Below are 23,344 nucleotides of genomic sequence, written 5' to 3' on the forward strand. Positions count from 1 at the left end.
ACGCACGTCGCACTCGGAAATCCCGCACATATAAGTACTGTGCATATAAGCGTATACGTACGCCACATGTTATGCATAAGAAAGGCCGGCTGGCAGCCCGAACTAGAAGTTGTTTACAGGATTGACAGCGCGTATAGTAGCGCTCAACGCACTTGTAACAACTGATTGAGTGCGCACTGCTAGTGTAAACATTGTGACGTTAGTGACTTTACGCTATTTTGCAAGGCCGTGCAATAGCAAGAAATCATGGACGCACACGTGACTCATTTCAGCTCTTCCAATTGGCTACATTCTTGAACCCATTTTATAACATGTTTTAATGCCGCAGAATCATGACATCAACTACTTGAACACATTGGAAGCAAAAATATTTGTGTGCTTTTATTTTCGCGCTAGTTTGTATTTGCACGAAATATGCGAAAATTTCAGCACCGTGAAAATTTCCACTTTTACAGTAGTACTCAAAGTGATATGCCAATCCTATGACTGATGTAGCTATTTACACAAGCCGTTTAGGCATTAGATTTAATATTTGAAATTCAAACTATCATAGTTATGTTATGATGAGAGTGACTGGGAGAGAGAGAGGGGGGAGAAATAAAGAAAGAAAATATTTTAGTAGGTAGATGAAGACAGATGGAATATTGACAGAGCAGAAGTGAAAGATGAAGAGATATTTAGAGAAGGAAAGAGAGAATGATATGCATTGTGTTTTCAAGTTTGTATCTACAAGTGATATCACTGGAACCAGAGAGACAGGAGCAGAAAGAATAGGAGGTGTATGATAGAGAGAAAGTAACATTAGAATTCTCTGTCAAAGACATAATAGTTTTGCTTCAATAAACGACATCACCAAAAGCGATTATATGTTACTTGAGTTATGCCCATGGGAGATCTTGTCATTTTGATATGATACATCTATTGAATCCCAAACTGGTTTGGTGTTGTGGCTAAGAATAAAACCCTTTGTGGACAAACTGATTTTGCTATAAAACACATTTCCTGGTGACACCTTCTTGAGTATGCTAAGTACTAGTCTTCCATGAGCCAACAGACATATTGATCCACATGAACAATCAAAGTTGTGAATATCACAGTTTTGTTATTGCAGTTGGGGGACTGCAAGAAGAAATCTACAAGTGCATATGTGTTTGGTTTTGAGTGTGCACACAAAGATGTATCTATTTGTCTATATAACCATGTGGATATGCATTATGCATGTACAAGTTGTATGTGTATCATAAAAAGTTCTGCTTATATGTGATCAAATCCTGCTATCACATCAACTGAAACTATTATTCAATATCACTTTGCCAGTAAAGGTTTTGAATATAGACAAAGACAAATATGACACACAATGATGTGTGCGTTGGCAGCCAATGGTCCTACTGATGAAATACCTTTGCCACAGTCATATGGAAGTGTAGACCACACAGAGCAGACTGTAAAGTTGATTTCAAGGCTTTTACTGCTCTGCTGAACTTTCTTTCTTAGAGTCACAAGTCAATTTAAGTCACTGTTCAGGCCGGCAGTGATTAATTTTACCTCTTCGTCAACAAACAGATTGTAAATGTTGGCTGCCATCAACCTAGATGCAATGTATGGAAATGCTTGGAGCTGCATCCCCACCCCCATCACTTTCCCCCCTCCCGTGGAGCAGCGCATTTTGAATGGGGTCACATTCTTTTGCACCCGTAAATACCAGTGTGCGTAAGCTGATCCTCCCGGAGCTCTGTGATGAATGCATTCAAGTGTAGCTATAAACAAAGTGACATGGAGATAGGATGAAGTTTGGATGGGAGGATGGCTGGAGGAGGAGGATGGGGGATGGACATACCAATCTCTGGTAGGAGTGATGCCCTGAAGACATCCAGGTTAATCTGGAGGCCAAAGGACTCCTTGTATTCCTACAATGTGTATCTCTAATGTATGTCTACAATGGCGAGAATCATACTACCAATGCTGTATAAGAATGGTGTCCAGCTCATCTCTTCTGTAGATGAGAAAGTGTTGAAGAAGAAACTGTAATTTGAAAATTGTTTCTGCTCAGCTGCATCTATCAAATATAATAATTTGACTGACATCTCGGGCAGTGATACCACTTCCACCATCAATGCACAAGAGGATAAAGAAGTTTGAGAGTACAGTTGCATACTGACGGTAGTGCAAAGGTTCTAATTTTTAAGCAGAAGTTATGGATATTCCGAGGAGATTTTAGGAAAATGTGTATGGAAGTTATTTTGTTAATAACAGGGGTCGATACTTTAAAAATCTAAAGTGTTAACTACCTGAACAACTGTGAAACGTGAAATTGTAGTATGTAACCTGGGAAGACTGTATGGCACTGTTACAGTGTGTGATATACATTGTCTAATACAACAGTGAGTTCATGATGTTTATCATGATTTTTTTTTTTGTTGTTGCTGCAAACAGAACAGAGGATGAGTGAATTATTTCACCATGACAACTGATGCAACAATACAAAAATACTGCTGGTGATGATTACAGTCATACAGAATTAATGGATTGATTAAAGATGAATACAGTGAAGGGACAGAGATTTTACAGACTGTTCAAAGGAGAGGAGAGAGACTAGAAAGTACCAAAGAGAGAAGGAGAAAGAGAGAGAGAGAGATGAGGAGGAGGAAAGAACAATTAAGAGAGAAAGAGAAGAGAAAGAGAGGAGGGATGAGAGAGAAAAAAGAGAAAGAGAGGGAGAGAGACAAAAAGATGAGATGAGAAGATGGGAAGAGAAGCTCCATAGCGATCCCAGTGGGGGATGTGACATGAAGGAGACATACATGTTATGCTTTAATCTCACCCTGTATGATTGACAATGAAACCAATATCTCTCTAGGCCCGTTAGACGGGGGCTGGTAGCTAATGCTGTAATGAAAGATAAGATAGCTGTGAGATGGATGGAGCTGGTATAATTGGAATAGTTGATGCAGGCTTGTAGTAGGAGAGGGGGTTTCAACTTTTGAGAACAGATGTTACCTTCATCCGTTCAATTCTGAGTTAAATGTAGTTAATACATTCCATTCTATTATCAGTGATATTTCAAATCATTTTTTTTTTTAATCAAGCTCTCAGCAGAAAAAATGTGACAGAAGTTCATCTCATTTTCCTTTTTTTTTTCAATATCCATAAGATTAGAATTAAATCCACTTCAGGAATGCTGAGACACTTTAGCACTGATTTGAAGGCATTTTTGACAATTAATAATCTGTGTCGAGTGTGCTATTTACCTTTGATGCTTAGTCACTGCATGTACAACACCACAGTGACTGTTCCCTAATCATTTGGGGGCACAGGTAACTTAAAAAAACCATAATAACTGGTATGTTATTGTTGTTTTTTTCTGTTCCAATGCTTCAACATTTACTATAAAGTAAGTAGCTCTAGCAGCCACAGCTCTGATGAAGGGTTCTATGACATTTGCTTCTGCGACAGTTGCTCCCATGAAATACCGGCTTGTAAAGCCAAACATGAATTCTACCAACAAACATAAACCTAACCCCAATCCCAATCCTCACATCAAACTAGACCTAAAACCCTGTCACAACCCTAACCCTAAGTCCTTGGAGAAAATAAGACCAGAACAATTGTCGCAGGAGCAAATGTCATGTCACCCAGATGAAGAGAGCCACACTGGAAATTACCAAGAGAATAATGGCAGAGAGACAAGATTTAAAGTGAAAGACAGACAGTTGGCAGATTAACTCGTTCTGTATGGGAACCTGAAGGCCTGTGTATTAAGTCTATGAGGATTTCAGAATTATGTATGGAATGGGTTAAATGGGCTACATGATCCTGAATTCACCAAATTTGTTCTTGATCCATGTGTTCTCATAGTATGCAATTGGTTAAAAGAAATATAGAGAAAAAAATACCAAATTTGATGCTGAAAAGAGTAAAAAAGGCAATCAAAACAGGAAAATAGAATATAAATACATGACTGAATGAATACAAAATAGATACAGACAGACAGATAGGCACTGGACAGGAAGCAGACAAATGAATGCTCTTATGGAGACCGACAGATAGACAAACAGACAGAGATCGTAGACACATCGTAGGAAGTATAGTATTGTGTGGATGGGTATAGACCATCAAAAAGCACCATCAAATGGTGCATTCACATTAAAATGAGCATGGCATCAAATACAACTGTGCCACAGTAATTTGTTAGCACCATTTTCAGTGGTGAAATACCATGGTAATAGGCACTGCAGTAATCCCTTTGGTACTGCTCTCATTCAAGAAATATCATGTTATTTCCAGAAAGCATTGCATATGCCAATGGGAAAGGCATGAAGTGTGTCAGGTCATGTCAGAAATGCACCACTGTAGAATGGGTGGCACAATTCACACTCAAATCTCACATTTCTTGCAAAGTTTAGATTATCACCCTGAATGCCACAATATTTTGTGATACATTTTGTAGTGTAATTGCATTCACATTATTAAATACTGCAGTATTTCACTGTCAATGTGAACACACCAAAGGATTGGTAATAGAACATGAGGTTGAAGGGAGGCGGCTCATCCAGACTGCAGTCCTGGTTTGGATGTGGCTGTGGGAGCCAAGTTGAGGTTATCACGTAAGTAAACAGGGGAGGCTGTAGGAGGACCATCCCAGGATGTGATTGAGACATACCAAAGCCGGCAGGATGTAACACATCAAGCGTACAGCCGTGCAGGCCTTCATTCACTCCCCGCGTCGTTAATGTTAGGACGGTGTGTTCGGGAAGCAAGATAAATCCCATCCAGCTTTGACTGCCAAAAGGCAAGAATACTTGGAGTACATGATGAAATGCTGATGTCTCTTAGTATGGATAGAAAGTTTGACATTCAAAGGGCTAATTCCCTCCTGTGTGGGCTTCAATGCAAATATATATATATATATATATATATATATATATATATATATATATATATATATGCCTCCTATTCATTCCCTAAATTCTTATCAGTCTAAAGTAATAGAGGTATAAATTAATGATGCTGCTACAGTTAATGCAGTATATTTGAGTCTCTAAAGCCTGTTTTCAATCAGCCTTGCATTTAAAATGTCAATCCATTTCTTGTTTTGGAAACAGAAGCCATTAGAATAGAGATTTGTGATATTTGATAAAGCTAAAATGTAAAGTCAACTTAGACGCAACAGTTGCAGTATTAAGCTATCACATACAATTTTGCTACGTACACTCAGGTGTATATGTTTGTTCTTGCTAGGGACCAGAAATAAATGAAGATAATGCTTTAGAAAAATGTCACCTTGCAAACAGCAGCTGCAGTGACAGAAATTGTCATGATTATTTCTACCCAAGCAAAATTAAAGTGAAATTTAAAAAGTAAATATAAGTAAAATGTGCACATACCAAGAGTGATATCCATGAGACAACTGAGACAGAATGACATAGATTAGATCATCCAAGACATATTAGGTTTCACACTGTAACATACTATTAATGTACATCCTGTTTCTCAATGGATTCTGAGGGGGAGGGGGGAGGGTAGTCATACCAGGATATTCAAATTCATGAAATTCTTCCGTCGAGATGCTTTCATTGCAACTGATTGACAAATTGCCCTGCATCAACGTAAATTTGCAACTGATTTGTCAATCAGTTGCAATGAAAGCATCTCGATGATAGAATTTCCTGAATTTGAATAATTATGCAGTACCCGCTGCATGCTATAAGGATTAGAACCAACACTTGCTGTCGGGCGAAAGCTCGGTGGTCTGGTGGAGATGACGCCTGTCCGGTGATCAGGAGGTCGTGGGTTCGAGTCCTGCTGGAGTATGTACGCCCATGATTTTTTATCATGGCTACTACTAAAACACTGATCAATTCAGTGCTTATTTACGTCGATGCTGGGCAATTTGTCAATCAGTTGCATACCAGGATATTTCTTCACAAGGTGCCAACACACAGGGAGTAGCACTATATGCAAGGAACACTACCTGATCTATCATTACCTTACCCATTACTTCTTAATTACTCTTTACATTGTAAACTCTACTTTTACCTTCTGGTTGCTCCACTCATAGTAGACCATTGAAACATTGTAAGATCTACACCTGACCTACTGCTCTTATTAAATGTAACTGCTCAGCTCAATGTCCACAATAATGGGACCAAGATGAATTTCCACATTTCTACATAGTTCAAAGGAATAAGCTGTAAGCTTTCAATATAACAATACATAACTTGTTAAAATTGGACCATCCGAATCCATCAAAAAAAATGATTGAAATAACAGGGATTAAGGTGGTGCAGTTTCTTAGAAAAGGGAGAAAAGAGGATTTAAAGATTACTGTTAACTCAAATGTGTTGTGCAGAAGTATCAATAACAAAAAAAAACATGGTCCAGAAAAATTGCTAATATCACAATTTCGGTTTTGTTTTAAGCCACTAAATTTTGACAGATAGTAGACTAAAGATTTCTATCTCATGTAAGACAGACTTTAAAAAGATGAGCTAGTCAACCGACATGTTTTGGTCCAATACAGGGAATTTTAATGTGTTACTTTTTGTGGGTTTTGAGCTAGGGTTGTCACAAATATTCTCTCTACCCAATGGTTGCTTTTACCTTGTATTACTGTAAAGTTTACTTCTTCTGATTACCCTGTGAACTGTAAATTCCACGTGATACCTTTCAGTACTTCAGTGTACATGTGTGGTAACAATTTGCATCAATTGTATCAAAGCTGGCAAAAATGACCTTGGCATGATGAATTAGCAGGGCTCTTTGCCAAAAACTTTAAACATTCAATCCTCACCAAGGGATCATGAGAATGAGGGTATGATGTACTCTATACTTGGCATGTATTTCGTGAGTTTAATATTTCACAAATTGAGGTGTGCAAGTTGATTTTGTGAGTGGTGGACTTTGTGATTGAGAAACATATTGACAAAAACAAAAATAGATAAATTCCTTTTTAAGAGAAAATTTTGCAATTTCCACCTTTGGATATGATTAACATTGTATGCTATATTTAAGTTAATGAATTAACTATATATTTGTTACAAGCAGCAATTTTTTAGTAAAGCATTAAATTTGTAAAATTCGCTAAAACTGAGATACTGCAAAATATTCTGTGCATAAAGTATGAAATGAGAAATTCCTGTATCCAGACATTGATCCAGATCATTACCAAATTTGAATCATTTGTTGCATGTGTCATCATCAAGTTTTCTTGGAAATCGCATGTAAATCAGTTCACAGCTTTTTGAGTTATTTTGCAAACAGACAGACAGACAAACAAACAAACTAACAAACAAAAATCGAAGCCAGCAAAAAGGCCTAACCTCCTTGGCAAAGGCAATAACCTCTGGTGACGTGCAGGCTTGTAGATCATACGTCAGCCATGTTTATATCTCTCAGCCATCATGTGCGATCTCCAGTAGATCTCGACAGATCATACACTCCATGAAATTAATTTCATAAGATGTACAAAATGGTAATGATCCTTGCAAATCACAAAGTGCTGACAACTTGTGATGCTGGGTTGCGATCAGAGATGGCTGCTGATGAGCCAAAAAGATATGACACCCATGCACTGCAACTGCAGTCTTCATTTCCAAGTACATTGAAGCCAGGATATATTTCTAGCCAGGGAGTCAGATCTTAACCAGGATGCTGATCATAAAAGCAGTGGTAGACAATACCTTGTAATCCATTTGGTCTGAGAAACCACACTTCATTGTTTTGATAGTATAGATATTGCTTTTTAATGACAATTTATAGCATTCATTGCAAGCTATAATGTAAAGTTCTTTTTGATTTGAGACCTAGTTTTGTGATTATCTGTTGTTTATTTCTATTGCAGAACTTTTCAAATCTTCAAATCACTAAATCAAATAGTGATCCTTAAACTGGCAATGCACTAGACAAGATGACAGTTAATGTTTCTGTCTCAAATTGGTAATTTGTGCTTGTTATTCTGACTTTGCACAGATGCAATGAATTTAAGCAATTAAATACAATTGTTAGTTTTCACATATTTGTATGTGATATTTGATATTTCCAATTGAAAATAAGAGTAATTTCATGCAGTTGTCACAACAGACATAGGTGAATTTTGTATATTTACACTGATTTAACTTATGTGATAACTTATGAATTACAGTAGTACCCATTTGGATAGGGGATCAGGGAATTTAGTTGAGGTAAAAGTGACTCTCAATTCAGATAAATTGATAAATGTGGGTTAAATTTGAATGTGTTTCATGGAGGTTGACCATTAAGATGGCTTATGAGGAGACTTTCACAGGAGCTGATTATCTAGGCACATTAAAAGCATAATTTACTATTTACAGATGAAACAAAAGCCCAGCATTAGTGCTTCAAAATAGTTCTAAAATGTGAGTTAGGGATAGAAACAACCAAAGTAAAAATTTGAACCAGAATAATTGATGTTAAGTTTTGTTAAATATACAAAATGTGAACAACAGTAATAGTAAAAATGTTTCCAGACTAAACCATCTACAGTTATGGTTTAATGAGAAAAATAGTGATATCTTCTTATATTTTAGGCCTTTTTGCAAAAATTCTATATGGTTGGATGTTTTGTGATATAACTGACCTACACATATGCATCAAAAGTGATATCTTGAGCATTTTTAAAATCACTGCTCCCAAAGGTACACTGGACCTTTAATAGATTATGTAGAAGTAAGGTAGATATATATATAGATTTTAAAGACACATCAACATTTTTGACAATATAGGCAAGGAATGAAAGCTAGAAAAAGTAGGAGGGAGCTTAGAAATAGGACTTTAGAAGGAAGCCAGGAAGGGGAGATTGGAGATAAATATGTGACCCGCTACAACAAAAAGATCCTAAAGTCACTGACGGTTGAGCAGAGAAAATCGAGTTTGAAGTCAGATCACCAAAATCTGTCAAAACGTTTGGATTTCAGTTTTTAACATAATTTTGTAGTCTAATGTATCTTCTATCATCTGCCGAAATTTTGAAGCTAAATGATCAAAGGAAAGGCCTGAATATAGAATTTTTCTGGGCCATGATTGGCCTGCCCGTCAGCGACTTTAGGATCCTCTTGTTGTAGCGGGTCACATATGACATCTCTGTAGGGGTTTGTTGGAAGGGAGTGGTAGTAGGGATCAGTACAAACAGGAGGAGTTAGGAGGGATCTTGGTTGAGGGAGGACGGTGTTTATTGATTGGGGTGATGGAGGAAGGGAGTGGGATGTATTGCAAGGAGAATTCCTTGTGGTTAATTCTCTGATGCCTGCTGAGAACAGCTGCAGTCTAGTGTTTGTCTTGTGATGAATCTTTGCCAATAGACCTTAAAGGCATAATTTACGATTTGCAGATGAAACAAAAGCCCAGCATTAGTGCTTTGAAATAGTTCTAAAATGTGAGTAAGGGATTGAAACAACCACCGTAAAAATTTGAATCCGTATAATCGATATTAGTTATTGTTAGATACACAAAATATTAAAAATAGTTATAATAAAAATGTTTCCAGACTAAACCGTCTACAGTTATGGTTTAATAATGAGAAAAATAGTGATATCTCCTTATATTTTAGACGCTATTGCAAAAATTTTATATGGTAGGATGTTTTGTGATACAACTGACCTACACATATGCATCAAAAGTGATATCTTGAACATTTTTTAAATCACTGCTCCCAAAGGTAAACAGGACCTTTAAGGTGCTACCAGACATATACATATATGTTCTTATTGTATTTTCTATTCCTTGGAATAAATAAACTTCAATTGAAGTACTCTTGTTGGTTTGGACAATAAAGTCATGGATTGATGCTATTCAGAGCCAGACAGAAGATTTTATTTTAAGATATGTTTTTGGAACTAACCATCTTTCAAAAATAACATTTCAATGTCTGAATGCACCACATTTTGACATATTTCAGACATGCTTCATTTGGCATTTATAGCTCTCAGTCTGTGAAAAGGGAACCCAACTTGTCAGAGTGAGGAGGATAAGGTCAAAATGATTTGTGTTCAACACCAGTGTGCTGCAATTCTGTGTCCAAGTGTCTGCATGAATGTGCTAATGTGATTAGGTTGGATGTAAATAATTACATTTGCACTTGGAATGTGTGGGTAAATCATGGTCAATTTGTGCAGCTGTTAAAAGGCTAGATTGCTACAGTGAATCAAGCATTATTGGGTGAGCAAATGAATGTATAGATCTGCTGCTGCTAAAATTTGAAGTGTCATCACATGACATGTAAACTCTCAGATCAAGTTCAAATCCTTTGCGTAAGGAGAACAATCTTTCATGGATTGAAAGATTTTCTGAGCAAATTATGAGCTAGTGTAGGGTAATATGGAAGAAAATGGTATTTAATAATCAACATGTCCTTGTCAATCCAATCAGATCTGTGTTGGTGAGTGCTCACAAGAAGAATGCTTGTAGAATTTCATTTGCTGTGCTGTTTGTGGAAGCTGTTTCATTCCTTTAAAGTTATTTTTGAAGTGGGCCAGAAAGCAAAGGATCTGTCTGTCAGTAGGAAGAAGAGTGTGCAGTAAATCTGGGATGACCTCTTGTCCATGACTGCAGTGACCCAGCCTTATCATAAAGATAGGGCTTAATTGGAAGTCCATTGTAATAACTCAAGGGACTCGTTAATTCATTGCAGATGACAATCCTTTTTCACCATGCCATATGCCTGCCCCCCCCCTTTTTTTACCCCATGGGACATAAGAAAACTGTAGGTTATTACAGGGGTCAGGGAAGACACACCATCCCACAATTCACACACACACTTTGGACAAATAAAAATGAAAATGGTTAAATGAACAAAAAAATGCAAGTAATCACATAAAAAGTGTAATGTAACCCCTGTATTATATGAAATTGATCAAGGACAATTTACCAACTTAAGAATGTAATTTTGAAACATAGCACACATAAAATATTTATATAAATCCTAGGCATCTTGACCAGAGTAGAAGTGGGTGTTTTTTTTTTGTTATATTCCTGCAATAGTTTTTTTTTTTCCTCTGGAGGGGTACGCACACAGTCAGTTATCAGTTATTGTAGCATACTGTATCACATGTACTGTTTTTTTTTCTTCTTTTGTAATTTGAATATAGTTTTCAGGATCAGTAAGACCGTAAGACAATTTAAAAGATTATATAAACAACATCTTTTTGATGCAATTAAGTTACAAGTTGACGAATAGTTAAATATGGAGTTTTCTTCTTTTCTTCTCTACTTTCATATCTACACGTATCCGTTTTTTTATTGATTCATGTTGTAGATCTTATCGTATTTTGCATTCATGTTTGTTTCAATTCAGTTACAAACCAATGATTATAAATGATTACATATATTTACATCACAATATTTCTTAAGGGATCATTTTCAAAAGGCCTACTTTGTGCTTCTCATGATTCCGCCACTATCATATTTGACACCATGTATTTTTGTTTGTCTGTTTGTCTGTCTGTTTGTTTTTAATGCAAAGTTTGTAAACCAATTATGAAAGAGGAAATAAATGAAATGAAATGAAATGAAATGAAATGAAATGAAATGAAATGAAATGAAATGAAATGAAATGAAAGATTGTGATTATTTTGGCTTGGCATTGTCCTAATGTTATTTTGTTGGTTGTTTTTTTTTTAGTCTTTTTGTGCGCTTAGAAACACCAGTATAGAGTGCCTTATTAATGCAATTATTATTTTTATTGTTGTTGTTGTTGTTATTATTATCATTATTATTAATTGATCAAGCAACTGTTCTCTTCTCTTGACCCTCACATGACACAGGTGGATGGTTGGGTAGCAAACCTCGTATCTCTGACATCCACCAGAACGGGATCACGCTGTCTTGGAGCCCCGCCCCGGTCAAGAAGTCATCCTCCCAACTCTCCTACATCCTTGAGGCTCGGGACAGCCACAGCAAACAGTGGACCCTCCTGGCCACTGATATCCTGGACACAAAGTTTTGCATCGAGGAGCTTGATCCAGAGGGTTCCTACATGTTTCGGGTGCGGGCCGAAAGTGAGAGTGGTATCAGCGAACCCGGGGAGGAGTCTGACCTCATCCGCCTCAAGGATGTGGGTGAGTCCGTCCCACATAACTGGCTCTTATTGTGGAGATTTGTAAGGAGACATCAGATCAAGTACTGTATACGCCGAATATTTTGCGAGGTTTTTATTTTCGCGGAATTTTGCGAGTCAGGTGCTGTTCATAAAATTAAAGACACGCGAAAATATTGACACTGATCAAGCTATGAATGCGACGTATATATATTTCTCCATTCAGTACACGACTCCACGATCGCGAAGTTCCAATTCGTGACAATTTAGACTCGCTAAATATATGGCATATACAGTTTATCAGGGCTTGACACTAATTTTTTTTCTCAGGTAGCCCATTTGGACTACTGAAATATTTTGATTTGAAAATTTTAATCACCTTAACAAGAAATGGTGTGGGGCAAAATGAAAGATATAAAAGTATAAAAATTCATTCTGAATTTTAGCTGCCCGATAAGGGCCACCAAGAGATAGCTTTTTTGGAAATTTTTAATGGCCGTGGGCCACGGGGCCACAGCTTATGTTAAGCACTCGATATTTTATGCCCCCCTTTGGCATACCTTAATCATTCTTACAGATATGGGTTGGTCTATGAGGGCCCCGTTTTATCAAAAGATAAAATCGATTTTAAATTTCTTTACTACACAGGCTGCCATAGACTTACAGCTGAAATCAACTATATAATCAATTTTAACTCTTCATAAAACAGGGCCCAGGTCCATGTGAGACAAACAACTGTTTCAGTAAGTGGATACTTCCCATGCACAGTTTAGCTCTCTTGAGAAATAGCTCTTTTCATTGGTGTTCAGATCATTCCATATCTTCTCTCTCTTGTGTACCTAAAACTTAGACCGCCATTTGTTATGGACGAGGATAAGTTTAATTCAAAATAGATTATTTACTCATGTTGAATTCACAGAATTGTGCATCTGTGTTTAATACTCTGACCAATCCCCACGATGATATGGTGACCTTAATATAGATGCTAGACATAAGTCTATCTACAGTAGTTCCCTTAATCTCCCCTTTGTTTTAGAACCAGCTATTATGTCATCTTCTTCCTCATCACACCCCTACCTTCACCCATAAAGGGATTTGGTTACTTTGGCAGGTACTTCTTGTTTATGCAGGTTTTGTGTCAAGAATTAACTATTGACATCGTCTTTTCTCTTTCCCAATGTCACTGTGAAGTATTCTAAAGTACTTTAATGTTATGGAATCTGATATTCTATCTGTTTCTTTTCAGCTGTAATACTAGTCTTCTGCCCCCAGTCAAAGACAAGAGATAACTTACATCAGGCAGTACATGTAGCTAACTATGCAGTTTTACTGAGTTTACATTCAAATCTTAGAGCATCTAATCTACCCTTCAGTAAACTTTTTTGACTCAAATGGCCAGCAAGAATACATGAAACATAGAGCAGTGGAGTAGTTTGTGGTAATTGAATAGTCCAATATGAAACAGAGCTGTTGTTAATACCATATTGATATAGAAGTCAACATTGTGTATTCACAAAATGTAGTAGGTTACTGCCTTTTTTTTTGTACATAGATTAAATGTTTTATCAGAATTAAGGAGTTAGCTCTGTCTGTCTAGATTTTTCTTGGTCTTTAATGTTGTTGTGTGGACATGTGTCAATAATTGTTGATTCTGATCATGTATTTAATCCCCTGTCAAAAAGTCAGATTTTTTGAAACACCTGTACGTGTATCTCCCCATTCTCCTTTATTTTTACACTTTTCTTGCATGTACTTTAGGCAAACCAACTTAAGCATGATTTTTGTCTCTTTAAAATGATTTGAAGACCCTCTTTTCTCTCTATCCCAACCCTGTAGGCCAGAAAGGAAGACATGTTCCCTCACAATCTCTCAACTCGGCGGAAAAAGGTTACCTTTTATTTTGCAAAAGCTTGCCACGTGTTGCACACGGCTGCATCTCTGGAATGTTTTCAAGAAGTCAGATTCATCATGAAATTCATTCCATTTTTTTCTCCTCTTGTGATGTGCAGTTCACTCTACTTCATTCCTTCATTTCTTGAGCTTCTTTCCTTCTTTTTTTTTAATTGGAGTTTTTTCTTGTCCTGGGAAGCCAGTCTTTATTTCATAAAGTTTTCCTTTGAGCAATAAGATTATAGCAACCATGTTTCTGCTAGTGGTTTAACTTTCTTTTGAATGAAAAGAAACTGTCAAAGCTATTACTTTACCTGTCAGTAGGTGTACAGCATAAACAAACAAGCGAACAAGAATAATCATATTCCCCCTCTTGATGTGATTTACCATAATGTTCTCTAATCAGCAAGAATTTTTCGAACTGTCTTGTCCAGTCCACTTTCTCTCATTCCTTCTGATTGTTATAAATTTCCTTTTCTTCTTCTTTTTATTCATCTTCCTTGAGTAACTGTTCATCTCTTGTATCTTCTCCTCATCATTCTTCATTAATGTTTGTTGTGAATCTCCTTTTTTTTTTGCACGTAGCTTGTTCAAACAAGATTGTGCTTTGTGTCTGTGAGATTGATGTTTGCGTTTGTCTGTATTCAGTGGTACTGTCCTTGTGCATGTTAATCCTGTACTTGCAAATTTGGGATTCCTTCTCAATTTCTCTCTTCCTTTATACTACTTGTACTGTTACCAGGGCTCCACACTAACTTTTTTATTTGGTGGCCCGATGGGGCCACCAAAATCACCAATTTCAAATTTTTGGTGGCCCGAGAGAAAAATTTGGTGGCCCCCAAAAAACGATAAAAAACATTAAAATTCCTGCTTTTTTTGATGAGTCAAATATTCAAGTTTTATCATAGTAAGAATTGGGGCTGGACATGTATCTACTCATAAATAAACCTCAACAAACTCGCAACACTCACTCTCAGGCACTCATTCAGTCCTTCTCATCCATCCTTTAGATAAATTTAACTGCTGAATGGTAAGACTAAGTATAAATATTCATTGACAGGCACATGGGTTGCAACATCTTAACATAAATAAATGACACTTTTCAAAAAATTTTGGTGGCCCAAGGCGGGCCACCAAATTTGCCCTTTTTTGAAATTTGGTGGCCCGACTTTCATTTTTGGTGGCCCCGGGCCACCGGACCACCGTTAGTGTCGAGCCCTACTGTTACTATTGTTAAACTCTTTGTGTATTCCTGTGATCAAAGATTATAAATTCAATTACACATCATTATTAATGATTATATGTTATTGAAAGAAGGTAATAAATTTTTTGTTCACAAAACTTTTGCTTTGATAAATCTTTTTAAGGCATTTGAAATACTCATAAGGATCACTTACAAGCTTTGTCTTGTTTGAAACTTGTTTAATTAAATCAATTGATCTCAATTTTACTCTGAGACAACTTCTTAAGGAAAGTAGAATATCATGGACCCATAAATATCAAACTTGTCGAAACTTAAGCTGTCAAACTCAATAGATAAAACTTTTCAGCGAGTAATTGTGCACCATTCATTTTGAACTCTGGGTGATTAATTTAGAAAGAAAAGTAGTCAGTTTGAGGGTAGCAATAGAGAAAAGGTTATTTTCTTGTGGGTTCCAGGAATTTAAAGAGAAAATAAGGCATGGAATGCTTTTTCACTTTGAGGAAAAAGAGTAATTCAAGGTACAGAATGCCAATATTGATGTGATTTGTTGAGATGTGCATGATGTAGGGATTTATTAGCACATGATTTTATTTTTGTGTTTTATTCCTCTTTATTCTTACCTTTTAATTTGTTCCATACTGACTGCAATATCATCTTCATATAAAAGAAGGTTTTTCATGAATGCAGGTCACCTTTATGTAGTTGCAAATGCGAGAAATTTCTTGAGGTGATCAATTGTTTAAATGGAAAGAAGAATATAGAACTAAATTCTTTAAGTAAATGAAAATCATATTTTCTTTTTTGATTTGCGCTGCTGAGCTGTGCATGCAAATTGTGCAAAAGTACAAATTAGGTTAAACCTTCACCTGAATGTACAACTATTTCAATATGAAATGAACTTAATGGTCTGTTTACAGTAGTATTGGACTACAATCTTACCCAGTAGAAGAAATATGGTAGGGCCTACATAAAAGCAAGCTGATTAAGTTGTAGGTCTCAGAATTGAATTAGGTAAAGGAAAATATTGATCACTGATTTATATATATCTACTGTAGACCAAATAATTGAAAAACAATTAAAACAATTAATCTTATCTATAATACAGATGATATATGTTTTTCCTAATTGATTTCAGAATATTTGTGTGAGGTGCATTATGAAGATGCACAGTAATGTGTTCATTACAGATTCTTGATACCTGAAAAGATTCACTTGAAATAAAACGAGAGAATAAAACAAATTCCAGAAGTTTCATTCTGATTTGGTGAATGTTGGCCTATCAGCTTATGTTCCCCTCACATACATTTTATTCTGTAATATAACTTTATGGTTCTGTTACAGCTGTCATAAAAGACTTTGTACCTTTTTCAACAACATGCTTGGTGAATGATTCAATTTTCCATTGCTTTTCAATTTGAATGTGCCATATGCCTCACTGATCATACATTTTTATATGCAGATATTTCACCCTTGGCTCTTTTTGAGGTTCCATATTGGTTTTGGTCACATCCTTTAGCCAAAATCTTGTTATTTCTATCTGTAATATGAAGATATGATCATATCTCCTGATGAAATCATCTTTTTATATCCAAATAGCTGTCATTTGCTTCACCCAGGTGTTTTCCATGTGTGATGTTCAGAGAGAAAAGTGAAAAAGAAATGGAGTTAGGTATCTGTTCCACGTCAATGGTTAGCTGTTGTGAAGACTCTGTAATGTGCATTTAAAAGCTAAGGTCTAATATGACTCAACCCTTGCCCTTCATGCCCTCCCATCAGAAACAAGTGAACAGAATTTAAAAAAGAAATGGTATTTGACAGAATTATCTTGTATTCCAACATTTCATGCATACAAACTCTGACATATTTGAAAGAGATTATTTGTGAAGCTCCAGTACTGTTTGCATAGAGTTTACATCATTTCTCTGTGAATGTGACTATGAAATTGATAACTCTGTATTGAATAAGTTTCTAGTTTGTTTTGGAAGCCTAATACTTCATTTAAATTTTATATGATTGATAAATTCCTACTAAGAACAGGGGTTATATGAAGGGGGAGTGACATGTCTGATGTATTCAAGATCAAATCTGTTCTCAACCATTGAACCATCTAGGAAATTCTGTGGATGATGATAATGATGATGATGATGATGATGATATATCAAATTTATAAAACACAAAACCTGTAGACATATATTCTTCTGCGCTGCAAAGTTTCTGATGTACTTGATAACAATAGACAGTTAAATGAAAAGATGTGTTTTGAGTTGTGATTTTAAAACTGCTACAGTTGGGGATTTACTTCTAATGGTAGGTCATCCCAGAGTTTGGGAGCTGCACAGGCAAATGTTTGGTCTCCCAATGTTATTTTTGTTCTGTGACTTCAGTGCACGTGGCAGGAAAGCATTCTCCATATGTTCTCATATTGTGTGGTAGGTAATTAGTATAAAGTGTGCTAATTTAAGTTTATTGTCTCTTGTCAAACAGGAAACAAGCCCCTCTTTGTGAACACAACAGAGGAGGTGTTCACGGTCAAGGAGGGCAAAGCCACATTGTCCTGCACAGTGACCGGTGACCCTAAACCAAAGGTCACTTGGATGAGAGAGGAAGAAATCCTCAAGACCAATGATGTCTTCAAGATCTCCGCCCAGCCTAATGGAGTCTGCACACTTGAAGTGCAGAAGGTCACAAGTAACGACATTGGGGAATACCGCTGTATTGCCACCAATGAACATGGTGAAACAAGCTGCAGGTTGTATCTTGATGTAGCAGGTAATAACAGAAAAAATGAAAATTTTCAGTTTTCTCATGTCAGATGTGATATTATCAAGCAAGATTTACAAAATTAATATATTTTAGAATCAACTGCAATGATATGGGATATATTGAATCAGTATTTTGAAGACATCTTTTAACAAAATAAGAATAAGATACCACTGTTATTTGTTATATGCTATTTGGTATGAAATAGCACCTTATAGAATAAAAATTATTTCAAGGGATTTTCACTTTAAATCACGTTTAGAGTAACTCTTTTAAAGAGCAGCTGTCAATGAAAAATTACCTTTCACATACTGTATACGCCATATATTTCGCGAGTCTTAATTTTCATGAATCAGGAATTCCCGACGATTTCGTGAGTGTTTAATTTCGCGATCGTGGAGTCCTGGACTGAACGGAGAAGAGTACACGCGTACGTCACATTCACATCCAGATCAGAGTCAATATTTTTGCACGTCTTTAATTTCGCGAATAGCACCTGACTCGTGAAATTCTCGAAAATAAAAACCTCGCGAAATATTCGGCGTATACAGTAACCATCTGATATTTGGTAAACAGGATGTCATGTATTCCAATATAAAGCTGGACCCTTGTGACTAAATCAATAAATGATTGGTGCAAGCCTGAGAATGATCAATGTACTATCAAGATTTTCCTTTGTGGCTCTTGGTTTCTCCCATGATGCAATGAATACTAGAAGTAATAGAAAAAATAAATTTGTAGAAGTATGAATACCATGTAATCATGACTCTTGTGTGGTTATCGAAAGAGCACCCCCTCCTGCTTCACCCCCCCCCCCCACACACACACATACACACTCCTAACCCAGTATGAACGGACTTGTTGCAAATATCATGGAAGAATCACAATGTACAAAGTACCTATTAAGGCAGGATAGTGGAATCATATACCTGTGAAGATATGACCAAACATTATATTCCAAGCTATAGACTCATATCTTTCCCTTTTGATAATTATGTAGAGACTCTGAAGTATTCATCACAATCCTAAAATAAGTTGAACAATATGAAGAGTTTTATTGCAAAATGGGCTAAGCACCATTTTCATACATTTCAAAGTAAGTCCTTCATCAGATAGAGCAAGATGGTAAAAGCTTTCCAGTAGTACCTCACTTTTAGCATAACAAGGAATATTCTAGAAGTTATGATTGGAAGTATCCCATATTATCTTATTATTTTGTTTGTTTTTTAGCAGCTTTAATACAAATATCTCAACTTAAAAAGAATGAAGTTACCTCTTTTTGCGATAAAACTCATATGTTTGGATGTGACTTCTACCAACAGAACCTCCTCACTTTGTGGAAGCTTTCCGTGACACGGAGGCCACTCTAGGTCAGACCATCCGCCTTAACTGCAACATCGATGGCATTCCCGAGCCAGAGGTGATCTGGACGAAGAATGGAAAGGTAATTGATGACTTCGAGCGATACCAATTCTTCTATGAGGGAGAGGATGGCTTTGCCCTTGAGATCTCAAATTTTGACAAGGAGGATTGTGGCGTTTATGCAGTTGAGGCCACCAACATCGCAGGCAGTGCAAACCATGCCAGTGAAATCTACATCACATGTAAGTACTGCAGTAATATAGTGCACTTCCATTATAACGAACACGGTTATAACAAAATGACAGTTACAAATGTACAAAGAAGTAAAAATTCAGGCGGCAGCATTATCCGCTCTATGTATTTTATTGTTTATTTGTTCAGTTATAACAAAATTTCGATATAACAAACGAAAACTGCCGGTCCCGAAGACTTCGTTATAACGGGAGTCCACTGTAGTAGCAAATTACGCTTATGGTATACGTTGTATGTATAATAGTTGCACATTGGCAAAGACTTGCCATATGTACAGTTTGAATCACCTCACAAGCATCATAGTATGCTGAAATGTTAACATATGAGATAGACTGATCATTCAGTCAATAAATCTTGAGCATCCCCCAGTGGAAGCTGATATATGTGACCCTGCACCTCAAAACAAACAAAAAGTCGCCAGACATGAATTTTTAGTTAATACTATATTCTGAAAGAGCAGACTTTAAGCTTTAAAATGATGTATACCTCAAATCAAATGGACTCTCCTAACCTAGCTAAATATTGGAAAGAAAGCACAAACTCAGGAAAAGCGTGAACTGAGAAAAGAGGCTCTGAAGTACAGTGTCTATTCAAGCGCTTAATCTTTACCAAACCGTGCTGGCTGTGTGATGAATGGCACAAAAAACAGGAAGTAAACCACCAGAGTAACAACAATGAAGAGATTATTAGATTAAACTGAAATTAAGCACGCCTCATTAACACATTCTGTCCATAATCAATACCAATTTTCAAAGCAGTAGCACTATCCTTTCCAAAGTTATTAGAGTTGAAAGTGAAGAGTGTGGACAAGGTTTTATTCAGAAATGAAAAAGGGATTCTAAAGACACACCTAATCACACTCTTCTACCAAAAATGTTCCAGATAAACTGCTAAAAAACACACTTTCCTGCCCGTTTTATGGTACCGAATTTTAGCATAATGTAAAAGAAGACCTGCTCTTTCAGAAAATATGAAAAAGTCAAGTTCGGCTAGGTTGACCCATTTCACTTATTTTCAGTCCTCACGCAAAATCAGTGTGTGCGACTTTATGTTCGTTTTGAGGTGCACGGTCACATATGAGGTGAACACACATCGTACAGTTGTAGTTACTGCACTCAACGAAGCATTGCCATTAGGTGCAGAAGAAATACTAATGTTGATGAAATGTGGAACATTTTGACATGGTGTCATAAATTTTACCAATAAATGAGCTTTTGCAGTATAAGTGGTCTGAAGCAAGATATCACTTTGTCACACTTCAAGGCTAATTTTCTGACAGTTTATTTTCAATGAATCAAAATTTGAATATCAGAGCAAACACATCAGTGTACATGTGATTGTATGGGCTACTGCATTGTGAAGCCCTTTAACATAGTGACTTCCTTCTTAATTTCATTAATGTCTGTAAAACTTGGCTGTTATAAAAAGCACCCACCTTTTAAGTCCTCTACTCTTTCCCTTTAACTGACTGCAGTTGATTAAAGGAAGCAAGTCTTGGTCAAAATGGATTTTTGTTGTTGTTGTTTCTTTACATTACTTAAAGGGACTGTACAGTACTGGATGAAGTAGGTGTTCATGTTTTGAACATCCCTAAGTGAGATAATGACAAGCCTCTTATGAAATATGAAAGAGCATGTAATTTTAAGAAGGATTCAACGTTTATTTGATGAAAATTGGTTTTCAAATGGCCGAGATATCCCAGAAAGTGCTTATAATAAAAGGCGACATGCCACAACTTTATTAGGATCTCTTTGTTTCACCTTGTTTTTGGATATCTCAGCCATTTCAAAACCGATTTTCATCGAATAAACTTTTGATACCCCTTAGAATTGCATGCTCTTTGACATCTCATAGAGTGGTTTCTGAATATCTCGCAAAACGTTAAAAGCTAAATCTTCACCTCGACCAGAACTGTATACACCCTTTAAAAATGGGTCTTAATTCTTTGAAAGAATGCTGTTGCTCAACTGGAGAGATCTTGGTTGTTGTTTTTGTCCTAATAGCTGGCCCTGATGGCTACCGGAGAGTCTTCATCAAGAAGGACATCAAGGTTGAGGATGAATACGAACTCCTTACCGAACTGGGAAGGTAATATCCCACAGATTTTATTCAGCTTTCTACTAAGTCATCCTCAGCAGGTTGCACGGCTAATTGACTGAAAGATTGTTTTCATTCCATTCTACTACACGTTAAAACAATCAAAATGAAAAACACATGAAAAAGAGAAATTTATAATGAGCCATACAAACTTCCGGAATATATAGTTTTCAAGTCGTTTATATAGTCAGTACCTGGTATATATTATTGAAATAGGGGAATGCCGCAAATCTTGAAGAGCTGGAATGAGAGGCAATGATGCGGATTCAAAGAATATGAAGTGAGCCCTCTATAGATTGTAACTTGAAATTGTTCCCATCTCACCCTCTCATCTTCGGGATTTGACTTTTTTGATCTCTGTATCAGGTTGTCTCAGCTATTAAAGACACCAAATTGAATGAGGAAAATTTACAGTATGATAAATTTGAATAGGGGAATGGCAGTTTGACAATATCTAGTTATTGTTCATGATGAGGGTGACTTTAATTTGCTCCTAGAAATTCATCCCACCTGAAATTTAACTCTTAATGTGCCATGCCCAAAACCCCTAACGTGCCAGAGGTTTTTACTTAACGCCAGAATGTTTCGAAACTGGACTGACAATGTAATTTAAAACTACCATATCTTTGAAACTATCGATTGTTTTGAATTGAGTTCTACACAACAAATATCGAGAAATGATTGTTCTTTCGTGTCATGTAGTCAGTTTGCCGTAATATCTATCTGAACCTAAAATATTGCAGAAACAATTAATATCATCAAAAAATTATTAGAATATTTTGTGTAGTATGAAAAGAAACAGTCAGTCGTGGTTTTTCTTCAATAGAACGCTCCCTTGACTCTGTGAGAAAGTTTTAGAGCTACATCTCCCCTTTCAAATGATAACAAAATTGTCTTCTAGAATTGTATGATTCCAAAGATACAAGCAGTTTATTTTGTCTTAGCAATTTCTTTTTCTGCCTCAATAATTCATTCCCAAATCTGAGTCCTTTAGTCCCAGATCCTGTATTTGAAACTAAAGTAATTGTCCCGGGCCCTGGAAGAGTGTCTTTTGTCCACTTGAGAAGGAAGCACCTACTAATCCTGCTTTTGTCTATGCGGACTGCGGGCGGGCGTACTCTATTGAAATCGGCAGGCCTTTATCAGCGAGGGATTTGTGCGCGCGCAATTCCTTGGTAACGGCGGAGATAATCCGAGTACTGATTGAGTACAATACACACTAGTGGTTGCTAGGGGCAGTTTGAAGGATGAACATAACTCCTGAAATCGAAGATGCTGCCATGATCTGACTGATAAAAGTGTACACGCCTTCCGGATTTTTTTTTTCTAACGCCGTATCCAATCAAGAATCCGATCAACCTATCGCCAGCCGCTGTCATTCCGATCACAACATTACTAAAATATTTTAACAAAATTAATTCACGATAGTATACCACTTACATATTTATTGCAAATCCAGGAAAATCAAAGTGAAGTGGGTTTTGGCTAGAAAACCAGTTCAATCTCACCACCACGAGGTCAGTCATTCGGAGTAACAAACCACGTTCTTGCAAGCCCAGCGCTGGTGTTTGAAGCCACGAGCGTGCAACGGAAAAAGCTCACCATTCATTTCATGATTGGGTAAAATAGCACTACGTAGGGCTGAGCCCTCTCATTCTCGAAACGATCACCTCACTTAGAAATAGTAAATTTCAATATCGCTGTACTTGTGAACTATTCGGCTATAGTTG

At 36.6% G+C, this 23,344-nt stretch overlaps 1 protein-coding gene across 1 annotated transcript in view; it reads left to right on the forward strand.

Moving 5' to 3' along the window:
* The window catches only part of LOC139721116 (protein Obscurin-like), a 150,253-nt gene that overhangs the window by 83,830 nt on the left and 43,079 nt on the right, over nt 1-23,344 (forward strand). The window contains exons 9-12 of the mRNA XM_071632447.1: nt 11,778-12,071; nt 17,628-17,912; nt 19,226-19,507; nt 21,521-21,605. Coding sequence (XP_071488548.1) covers nt 11,778-12,071; nt 17,628-17,912; nt 19,226-19,507; nt 21,521-21,605 — 946 coding nt within the window. The remainder of the gene's footprint in view (nt 1-11,777; nt 12,072-17,627; nt 17,913-19,225; nt 19,508-21,520; nt 21,606-23,344) is intronic.

The sequence above is a fragment of the Diadema antillarum genome, unplaced genomic scaffold (genome assembly GCF_040938485.1).
Source record: "Diadema antillarum isolate AM-2024a unplaced genomic scaffold, OU_Dant_1.0 scf00000139, whole genome shotgun sequence".
Classification (NCBI taxonomy): domain Eukaryota; kingdom Metazoa; phylum Echinodermata; class Echinoidea; order Diadematoida; family Diadematidae; genus Diadema; species Diadema antillarum.